This window comes from Saccopteryx leptura, chromosome 1, assembly GCF_036850995.1.
Source record: "Saccopteryx leptura isolate mSacLep1 chromosome 1, mSacLep1_pri_phased_curated, whole genome shotgun sequence".
Classification (NCBI taxonomy): domain Eukaryota; kingdom Metazoa; phylum Chordata; class Mammalia; order Chiroptera; family Emballonuridae; genus Saccopteryx; species Saccopteryx leptura.
In genome coordinates this window covers 391,781,028-391,792,416 of record NC_089503.1, presented here as the reverse complement: position 1 = coordinate 391,792,416, position 11,389 = coordinate 391,781,028, and the positions used below count along the sequence as shown (strand labels likewise).

At 51.2% G+C, this 11,389-nt stretch overlaps 1 protein-coding gene across 1 annotated transcript; it reads right to left on the bottom strand.

Moving 5' to 3' along the window:
* Positions 1–7,611: 7,611 nt before the first annotated feature.
* Positions 7,612–11,022, bottom strand: LOC136387848 (patr class I histocompatibility antigen, A-2 alpha chain-like). The gene is made up of 8 exons (XM_066359952.1): positions 10,872–11,022; positions 10,423–10,707; positions 9,958–10,233; positions 9,083–9,358; positions 8,847–8,960; positions 8,381–8,413; positions 8,197–8,244; positions 7,612–8,046 (listed from the first exon to the last, which is right to left on the bottom strand). The coding sequence occupies exons 1-8, from the start codon at positions 10,933–10,935 to the stop codon at positions 8,042–8,044; spliced, it is 1,101 nt and encodes a 366-aa protein (XP_066216049.1). The 5' UTR covers positions 10,936–11,022; the 3' UTR covers positions 7,612–8,041.
* Between the last annotated feature and the right edge of the window lie 367 nt (positions 11,023–11,389).

The window sequence follows — 11,389 nt, the reverse complement described above, 5'->3', positions numbered from 1 at the left end:
AACTGGTACAGCCGGTATGGAAGAAAAAATGATGGCCCCTCAAAAAATTAAGAAGAACTATCTTATGATTCAAAAATCTTTCTACTGGGTATCTACCTTAAAAATTTGTAAACATTGTTACGTAAAGACACATGCCCCCCCCCCCATCTTTATCACAGCGTTATTCACAGTGGGCAAGACATGGACACAACCAAAGTGTCCCTGGATAGAGGACTGGATGAAGGAAAGCTGGTCCATATATACACTGGAACACCACTCAGCATAAGACATGATGACACACTGCCATTTACGACAGCATGGATGAACCTGCAGAACATTATTCTGAGTGAAATAAGTAAATCAGAAAAAGCTAAGAACTATATGCTTTCACACAGGTGGGATATAAAACTGAGACTCAGGGACACAGATAAAAGTGAAGTCATTTCCAGGGGAGGGGACTTTGGGAGAGGGGGGAGGGGAGAAGGGAGTAAAGAGGGTGAAACATAAGGTGACAGAAAATGATTTGACTTTGGGCGATGGGTAGACAACATAATCAAGTTCAGATGCTATAGAAATGTTTACCTGAAACTTATGGACTGTCATTGATTAAAGTCACCCTGTTAAATTTAATTTTCTACATAAAAATTTAAAATAATTTCTCTTTGTCTTTAACTTTTAGCATGTTAATTATGATGTGTTTGTGAGGACAGCTCTGGTTTATCTTGTTTGGGACTCTGGGCTTCCTGGATGGTATGTCTATTTCCTTCTCTAGGCTAAGAAAGTTTTTAGTCATTTCTTCAAATAGATTTCTCAACGCCTTGTTCTCTCCTTTCTGGTACCCAGTGATGTGAATGTTTTTATGCTTGATGATGTCCCAGAGGTCTCTTAAACAATCTCAATTTTTCTTAATTCTATTTTGCTTTTTGCTGTTCTGATTGGGTGTTTTTTGCTAACTTCTGTTCCAAATTGCTGACTTGATTCTCTGCTTCGTCTCATCTGCTGTTGATTCCATCCAATGTATTCTTCATTTCAGTTACTGTGTTCCTAATTTCTCACTGGCTTTTTGGAATGATTTCCTCTCTTTGTTTAAGTTTTCACTGAGTTCACGTGCTCTTCCCCTAAGTCCACTGAGCATCCATATAACCAGTATTTTGAACTTTGCATCTGGTACATTCCTTGTCTTCATTGAAATCAGTTTTTATTTTTTATTCTGGAGCTGTGACCTGTTTTTCTCTCTCTCTCTTTCTCTCTCTCTCTCTCTCTCTCTCTCTCTCTCTCTTGTGACAGAGACAGAGAGAGTCAGAGAGAGGGACAGACAGACAGGAAGGAAGAGAGATGAGAAGCGTCAAATCTTTGTTGAGTCTCCTTAGTTGTTCATTGATTGCTTTCTCATAATGTGCCTTGATTGGTGGGCTCCAGCAGACCGAGCGACCCCTTGCTTGAGCCAGCGATCTTGGGCTCAAGCAGGTGAGCCTTGCTCAAACCAGATGAGCCCACGCTCAAGCTGGTGACCTCAGGGTCTTGAATCTGGGTCCTCCGTATTCCGATTTGAAGCTCTATCCACTGCGCCACCACCTGGTCAGGCTATTCTTCTCTTGAGACGTGTTTATTTGTTTCCTCACTGTAGCTGCCTCCCTGTCTTTGTTTCTATGTATCTCTTAGGTAGAGCTGCTCTGTCTTGCATCTTGATAGAGTGGCCTTATGTAGAAAGTGCTCTGTGGGGGGTCTAGTGTTGCAGTCTTCCTGGTCACCTGCTCACCTGAGCCGGCTGGTCCAGGTGTGTTCCTGTCTGCACTGCAGGTGCCCTCCTGTGGGGGTTGAGTCTTGATGACTCTTTGCACATTAATGATACACAGAAGCATCTAGAATCCAGGAAGATGTGAGAGTCCTCACAACACTTACTGCTCGTGGCTCCTCCCTCCCCAGCTCTGTCTCCCAGGCTTTCTCCACGTTCATTATTTGCTCCAGCTGATGTTTTTGTCCAGAGACAGCTGCTGGTTCCTTGACATAAAATGGTTTTTGCACGTGGTCTTTGCCTTAGTTCATCCTCTACCCTGAGAGAGTTCTGAGTTAGAAAAAGTAAAGATAAGACATTTACATCCATCCTGCAAGTAGCCACCTGACAGGTCACAACAGAAAGTTCCAGAGTTCTGATAAAGTAGATTCTGAGAGTTTTTGCTAGTTTTTCCATTGTTCTATGTAAGGATGGATCTCGGAAGTTCCTAGGCCACCATAGTCTCTGAGGTCACTCCCTTCATCCTATTTAAAGTTGTACTTGTGCATCACAATTCCTGGTCTTCTGAGGACGTCCAGGTAACTCATTCACTTAGTAACATTGACTAAGTACCTCCTTTATTCTGGGTACTGTGTATAAGAAGTGGCATCTGAATAAAACTATCAAGCTCTCTCAGCCATCGAGGACGACATCACCTAGGTGTCATGGGATACAGGGAAAGACCTTATAGCACAACATGGTACTTTGTTTATTATTTTTCTGTGTTTTGAGCTTGGCATTATTTTTTTTCAAGATTTTATTTATTCATTAGATAGATAGAGAGAGAGAGAGAGAGAGAGAGAGAGAGAAGGGGGAGGAGCAGGAAGCATCAACTCCCATATGTGCCTTGACCAGGCAAGCCCCCAGGGTTTTGAACTGGCAACCTCAGCATTTCCAGGTTGACGCTTTATCCACTGCGCCACCACAGGTCAGGCAAGCTTGGCATTATTAATATTGTATAAAGTCAGGGTTAATTTATATGGATCTATCATTTTCAATTGGTTTTTCTGATTTCCTTCCTTCTCACATGTTCCTATGACATTGTCAATATATTTAGAGCAGGTATTTTGCTAAGAGATTCAGTTATACTTATTTGAAAACATCTCTTTTTACTCCTGTACTTGAAAGGTCAGTTTCCCATCCCAAATTCCTACTTTGATACTGGTTGTCCCTCAGTCTATGATGACCACATTGCCCTGTCCTCTGACCGCCACTCCTGACAGGGGGACTGAGTCACCTTCTACCTGTAGTTCCTTCCAGGTGACCTGTTTCCTTCTGTGGCTACTTTAAGGTCAGCATCTGTCTCTGTGTCTGAGGCTCCAGTGAAACATGAGTCTGTGTGGATCTCTGCAATGTGTCCTTAGTCCTGAGCCGTGGTCTCCCCACACCGTGCCCCCTCCATGTGCTCTCTTCTCACCTCTGGGCTTGAACTAGACTCATGTTAAACCTCCTCATTCAGTCACCATGCAGCTGTGGTCGCAGAATAACAGCCGCACGAATACGTCTTCCGGGAGGGTGTAGTGGACTCACCTGGAATAGACTGGGTGTGGTTGGAGAGAAGCAGAATGTTCACAAAACTGCTGTTAATTCTTTCTTCACAGTCTTTCCCATTGACATCCATTTCTCCAGCCGCCATCTCTCCTCATCTCTGGCTTTATCTGTCCAACTGCCAATCGGACAACTCTCTTGTATTTCTTTCTTTCTTTTTTTAATTTTTTTGTGACAGAGACAGAGAGAGGGACAGATAGGGACAGACAGACAGGAAGGGAGAGAGATGAGAAGCATCAACCCTTCATTGTGGCTCCTTAGTCTCCTTAGTTGTTCATTGATTGCGCTCCCACATGTGCCCAGACCAGGGGGCTGCAGCAGAGAAAGTGACCCCCTGCTCTAGCCAGTGACCCCTGGGCTCAAGCCAGCGATCATGAGGTCACGTCCTTGATCCCACACTCCAGCTGGTGAGCCGGTGTTCATGCCAGCAACCTCGGGGTCTTGAACCTGGGTCCTCCACATCCCAGTCTGACACTCTATCCACTGCACCACCACCTGGTCAGGCTCTCTTGTATTTCTAACAGACGTCTCAGCTCCAACATCTGTTACAATGAACGCCTGTGATGCCCCCTCAGACATGCTCCTTCCAGAGCCTCCCCATCTCCACTGACAGCGTCTGTCTACTTGTGTCCCAGATGTTTGGTGACCTTGACTCCTCTCTCACCCCAGATCAACCCGTTAGGAAGCTGTGAAGTCAGTGGTGGGATTCAAATAATTTAACAACTGTTTCTTTGCCGTAATTACTGTTTTAAGTATAAAAAGCAATATACTGGCCTGACCTGTGGTGACTCAGTGGATAAAGCGTCAACCTGGAAATGCTGAGGTGTCCAGTTCAAAACCCTGGGCTTGCTTGGCCAAGGAACATATGGGAGTTGATGCTTTCTGCTCCTCCCCTCTTCTCTCTTTTTCTCTCTCTCTCTCCTTCTCTCCCCCCTCTAAAATGAATAAATAAAAAATATTTTTAAAAAAGTTAAACAGCCTGACCAGGCAGTGGTGCAGGGGATATAGAGCATCAAACTGGGATGCCAAGGACCCAGGTTCGAAACCCCGAGGTTGCCAGATTGAGCACGGGCTCATCTGGTTTGAGCAAAAGCTCACCAGCTTGGACCCAAGGTCGCTGGCTCGAGCAAGGGGTCACTCAGTCTGCTGAAGGCCCGCGGTCAAGGCAAATATGAAAAAGCAATCAATGAACAACTAAGGTGTCACAATGCACAACGAAAAACTAATAATTGATGCTTCTCATCTCTCCGTTTCTGTCTGTCTGTCTCTATCTATCCCTCTCTCTGACTTTCTTTGTCTCTGGGAAAAAATAAAAATTAAAAAATTAAAAAATATATATATATATGATTTATATAAGTTAAACAAACAAACAATATACTGAAAGGTAGTTTATTATTTCATGCATTTAATACTTAAATAAGAATGATAAAAGAGATATGGAAAACTAGATTACAGTATAAAATTTTTTAAAATATTAATGAAAAATATTAAATAACACCTGACAAAAAACAATAAAACTTTTATTTAAGATATTTTCATATTGTTCTTCATCAGGGAACACCAGCACACGTATAATATCTCAGAGAAATTTGGGGAGCAGCACAAAGCTGAAACAAATGACAGCTTGTCACCCCTGGTTGTTTGCACTTTTTCTCTGGACGTTATATGTTTGTTTACTGAAGTAACAAATGTGAGAGAATTAAAATGTAGAATATCATGAAAGGAATAATGAGTTTTATGAAATGGAAAAATAAATATTTCAACCCTAGTCTGTCAGACATTTTTCATCTATGGACAGAATGAACATTACTAAGGGCGCTTAGAATACACTGTTGTGCAGATGAACATTATAAAAGAGTAAGTAATGTAAATCTGTGATGTCCACATGGGGCTGCTGCCCAGACACCCACCTTAGAGAGAACCCTGATGACAAGTGCCATTTTAACAACCGGTCCATGGAACTCAACAAAAAATTAAGTATCGGTTCTGTAGAACCGGTGTGAACCGGCTGGATCCCACCACTGTGTGAAGTCCATCCTCAGAAGGAACCAGATCCCACCACGCCCACTACGTCCACCGCTCACCCCGTGGAAGCACCTCCAGCCTGGAGCCTGCACAGACCCCACTGCTCCCCACTGCCCCCCTCGCCTCCACGTCTGTTCTCAGCACAGCAGCCACAGCGACCCTTCAAAGGGGACGTCCACCTGACCAGGTGGTGGCACAGTGGAGAGAGCGTCGGCCTGGGATGCTAAGGACCCAGGTTCAAAACCCAGAGATCACCCCTTTGAACCTGGCCTCATTCGGCTTGAGCGTGGGATCACAGACCCATGGTCACTGTGTTGAGCCCAAAGGTCACTGACTTGAAGCCTAAGGTCCCCAGCTTGAGCTCGGTGTCACAGCTCAGCTAGAGCCCCTCCCTCCTGGTCAAGGCACATATGAGAAAGTAATCAATAAATAACTAAGGTGCCGCAACTATGAGTTGATACTTCTCATCTCTCTCCCTCCCAGTCTGTCCATCCCTATCTCACTAAAAAGTAATAAAATAAAATAACAAATAAAAGGAATGTTAGACCATGTCCCTCTCCTGCTACAAAGCACGGCTCCCACCTCAGAGCACAGCTGTGTCCTCTAACGTCCTCAGGCCCACGGGGTGTGGCCGGGCCTCTGTGGATTCCCACTCAGGCCTCCATTAGCACTGGACGTTCCTGCCTGGACAGAACTCCTCCACACGTCCTCGTGGACAATTCCTCATGTCCTTCACATCTTTCCTCAAGGCCACCTGCCCAGGGAGACCACACTGACCCCCCAGATCACACAGCCATCTTCCTGTCCCCACAGCCACACTCGGGGTCGCCTTCCCCACTGCGTTTTCCCAGGACACCCCCCCTTCTGACACAGACACCTCCCTGTTCACTGCGCTCATACACACCTGTCTCTCCCCACACGACACAGGCTCCCAAGGCCAGCAGTGTTCCTGATCTGACTTCAGTGATGTCCCCACGTGAACAACAGTGCCACACGTCTGCACACAACCAACCGTGGTTCCTGAGTGGTCTGTGTGGGGCAGCTCCCTGCACTAGAGACGCATCTCTATTGATGGGGCCTCAGACCACAGCTGTCCTGTGGCGGCTGCAGCACAAGGTGCCCTCACACTGACCGCAATGCACCTGCACTTTCCCGGGCTGCTCCCCCTAAATCTACAGTGGACCCCGCTCTGCACGTCCCGGAGTCTGCACTGAGCCAGCCCTGGAGCGCAGGGCAGGGGAGGGTGGGCGGGCAGAGAGAATTCCAGCAGGGACTTCTCTAAGCTGAGGAATCCCTCCTCTCTGCTGATTCCAGAGCCTGTGGTTTTTTTTTTTTGTTTTTTGTTTTTTTTTATGTCTGCTTTTGTTTTGAGAAGGTTTAGAAAAGAAGGAGAGAACCATCAAGCCCCCAAAGGAGGAAAGAGCAGGATGCGTCTGAAAATTCTTCTCTCGACACCACAGACCCTGTGTGCAGGGACCCCCTTAGTTCTGTGGGACAATGACAGACAAGTCATCACCTGCTGCTGTCAGACAGGGACACCCAGAGGACAGTGAGACTGGAACTCCTAACAAGAACAAAAGCAGTCACATTGTCCCACAGAAACAAAGAAACAACAAATAAAGACCCAGGATACGGGGGTAATAGTAGGACCCAGGCCTGAGCCTCAGCTGACCAACCATATGATGCCATTGGAGCTCACAGACCTGGAGGAGTCTATTTTTTTTACAGAGGCAGAGATAGACAGGGACAGACAGACAGGAACGGAGAGAGATGAGAAGCATCAATCATCAGTTTCTCCTTGTGCGTTGCGACTTCTTAGTTGTTCATTGATTGCTTTCTCACATGTGCCTTGACCGCGGCCTTCAGCAGACCGACTAACCCCTTGCTGGAGCCAGCGACCTTGGGTCTAAGCTGGTGAGCTCTTTGCTCAAGCCAGATGAGCCCGCGCTCAAGCTGGCGACCTCGGGGTCTCGAACCTGGGTCCTTCCGCATCCCAGTCCGACGCTCTATCCACTGCGCCACCACCTGGTCAGGCTGGAGGGGTCCTTTATTAGGACAAGTTACAAGGCCTGGGTGACATTTGAGTCCCTGTGATCACAGGTCCTTGTGGGACAAGGTTCTACTGAAGAGACAAGGACAAAGGAGCAGAGAGGTGACCCAGCTGAGGAGTGACCACGTCAAAGTCCCACGGTGCACTGAGCGCCGACTGGGCACAGGCCTGACCGCACTCGGTCCTCACAGCCTCTCCTGTCCCTGCAACAGACTCAGCACAGCAGACACACGGGTTCTGGAAAATTCTCAGTGCTCCCATTTATTTCCTCTCAAACTTTAAGGTCCTCTCTTTTAATTAACCCAGCAACCCCCACAGCAAGAACTGAAAATACAAATTCACACCCAGAGTTTTATTTCAATAAAGGAGTAAGAAGCTGCAGCTCAGTGTTTCACGAAGTACAGACAGGGATGGGGAGGCCCAGCCCCCCTCTGCTGGACAGGGAAGTGTGGGGAGGGGACCTGGGGGCAGGGATGGGCCAGCCTCCCACCTCCTCACACTATGCTGATAGGAATGCAGACACATTCAGATGTCCTTTGCAGAGAGAGAAGTGAGAGGTTCCTGAAGTCACAAATTGGTTTGGGGTGTGTGTGTGTGTGTGTGTGTGTGTGTGTGTGTGTGTGTGAAGCATCTTCCGTCACTCAGTCCCCGACAACGCAGCTGTCTCACGCTGTAGAAGAAAATAATCACAAACAAATTCAGGTCAGTGGCTGTAACTGGTGACATTCTTAATAGTTCACCATGTGCTCAAAATGTCCCAGAGAATCCCCATCACCCAGTCCTGTTCCCTCTGTCCCAACTCCTCCCATCAGGGTCTCACCTTTAGAAGCCGTGAGAGACATATCAGAGCCCTGGGCACTGTCACTGCCTGAGGTAGAACACAACAGGACTTGGTCAGAGCCCCCAGGACAGGAGACTAAAGGTGGAACTATGGGGAGTGGGGTCCCCCATGGCTCCTGTCTGCACTGTCACAGGGTCTCAGGGGTCACCCCCTCCATACTCACTGGCAGCCTGATTGTAGCTCCCTCCTTTTCCACCTGTGGGAAGAAAACATCCCATGAGAGACCAGGGAGGAGGCAGGGCCATGAGGGCCTAAAGGAACCCCTAGTCCTGGACCCCAGAGAAGTTTCCAGAACTGTGAGTACAGACCCAGGGCAGGATCAGGAAACCTGAGGAAATTATATGTGTGAGGACTGGACCACCCATCCTTCTGAAGGTCTGTCCTCAGCAGGACCCTCCCCTCTGACCTGTGACTGTTGGGGACCAGGTCCCCATCACAGACTCATCAAGGTGATAAATCTGTCCCTCATGTTCACACGTGCCTCACTAAAGAGTCAGTGTTAGCAAACAGCCCCAGACTGGGCAAGCACACGCGTGGGGACAGTACATCCCATTAATGAAGTGGACACACTTCTTCCTGGGCTTGGAACCCCCTGTGGGACAAGAAACTCAGACCCCACCCTTCCCTACCTGAGCGCCTCCTCCTCCACATCACAGCCCCCACCACAGCTCCAGTGACCACAGCTCCAAGGAGGACCAGGACAGCAATGATGGCCAGAGTGGGGATGGTGGCCTGAGGAGGCTCTGGGAAGGGAAGGAAGGGAAGGTGAGGGCCCTGACCCCCGGCCACAGCCCTGACCCTGCTGAAGTCCTCCAGAGGCCCCTGCTCCCTGAGAAGAGGCTCTGTGCCCACGTCTCCTCCTCACCCCATCTCAGGGTCAGGGGCTCGGGCAGCCCCTCGTGCTGCACATGGCACGTGTAGCTCTGCTCCTCTCCAGCGGGCACCACCACAGCCGCCCACTTCTGGAAGGTTCCGTCCCCCGCAGGCCTGGTCTCCACAAGCTCCATGTCCTGGGTCAGGTCCTGCCCGTCACGTTGCCAGGTCAGGGTGATCTCCGCAGGGTAGAAGCCCAGGGCCCAGCACCTCAGGGTGACCTCACGGTCAGAGATGGGGTGGTGGGTCACGTGTGTCTTTGGGGGGTCTGAGGAGAAAGGTGAGAAATTCAGAAACTTTTCATCCCTCATGGGCCACTCCAGCAGCACTCCTGTGACCATCCTGAGAGTGGACAGGACAGCTGGGGTGGGGGAGGGAGCACAAAACCCAGACACCAGCCTGGCCTGAGGCACCTGGGATGATCTCTTAGTCTCTGGAAAGTTCTAGAGTCACAGGGACACAGCCCAGGGTAGGAGGCAGGTCTCTGAGGGGAGAAGAGGGATTTCTGGTCCAGACATGGGTGGAGGCCAAATGAACCAGAAAAGCCGGGGTCAGACCTCAGACACACTGGGTGGGGACAGAGAACAAGGCCTGAGGGAGAAAGTCCCCGTGGGGTCCCGGGGCCACTGCCAGGGGCAAGGGGAACCGCTGATGGGTTATTTCAGGGTTGGTCTCCCCTCCATCCCGGAGAGACTGCACCTAATTGTCCCTGAGAGAAGGGGGAGGCGCTGTCTGTTCTCGGATCTGAAAACCCAGGGGACTCAATGTCCCGACCCAAAGGTGGGTGTTCTGAGCCCGGTCCATTTCCTGTCTCTGTGTAGGAGCCGCAGCCCGAGGGGAGAGGAGGGAGCCCCGCGGCCCTGGTACCTGCGCGCTGCAGCGTCTCCTTCCCCTTTTCCAGGTAAAGGCGGAGCCACTCCATACACCTGCCCTCCAGGTAGATCCTCCGGAGCTCCGCCTCACCGCCCTCCTCCCACTTGCGACGGGTGATCTGAGCCGCCGCGTCGGCCGCGGTCCAGGATCGCAGGTCCTCGTTCAGGGCGAGGTAGTCGGTACCGTCGTAGGCGAACTGCACGTACCCGCGGAGGAAGCGCCCGTCCCGGTCCATTTCGCAGCCGTACATGTACTGGAAGGTGTGAGACCCTGACCCCGCCCCGACCGCGGGGATTAAACCTGAACCGAAAACGAAACCGGGTCAAAGTCCCCGCGGGCTCCTCCCGGGTGGGGTGGGGGGTCCCACGGTCTCGGGTGGAGCTCGGACCCGGACACTCGCGCGACCCCGGCCCGTCCATGGGGATGGGGTCGTGACCGGGACCCGCCCGCGTGGCTCACCGTCCTCGCTCTGGTTGTAGTAGCCGCGCAGGGTGTTCAGGCTCCTTCGGTAAAACTGTGTGTTGCTCTTGCCGATCTGCGTCTGCTCGTCCCAATACTGGGGGTCCTCCTGCTCCACCCACGGCTGCTCCATCCACGGCGCCCGCGGCTCCGCCCTCGGGCTCACGGCGTCGCTGTCGAACCGCACGAACTGCGTGTCGTCCACGTAGCCGACGGAGAAGAAGCGGGGCTCCCCGCGGCCGGGACGGGACACGGCGGTGTAGAAATATCTCATCGAGTGGGAACCTGGGGACAGAGAGGGGTGAGACCCCGAGACCCTCCGCTCTGTGCTTATCGGAGGAGGAGTCAGGACGGGGCGGTGGACACGCGTCTCCCCGGGGTCCTGCGCCCCCGCCGGGTCCCCTCGCTCCTCCTCCCGCAGAGGCCGTTCCCTCCCGACCCGCACTCACCCGCCCAGGTCGGGGTCAGGACCAGGGACCCCGAGAGCAGCAGGAGGAGGGTTGGGGACCCCATGACGCGAATTCTCAGGATCTGGGGACAATCTGTGTCGGGCGGGTCCGCGGAGACCTTATAACCGGGAATGGCGGTAACTCTGGCTTCTCTAGAAACCGGTCACCCAATGGGAGTGACATCTGGGGCTACGTAATGAGTATCCAGGAAGGAGGACCCGACACAGGTTGTCAGAAGCAGAAGTGAAACCCCAGGAGATGGGGACTCCCCAACACTGACCTTCCCCGCTCAGACTCCGCCCTCGGGCTGAGACCCTGAGAGCCAGGCCTGGGGACCCGGGACTGTGTCCTGACTCCTCCTCCTGCGCGGAGAGCTCTTTGTCACCCTGTCTCCCTGAGTCCTGGCCCAGGGGCTGCGTGAGGACACCAGGGAGAGACCCCCAGGCTGAGCCCCACTCTTTCTCCTCTTCTCTTCCCGGAATCCCTCCCCCTGAAATGGACTCCCTGCCTCCCACCCC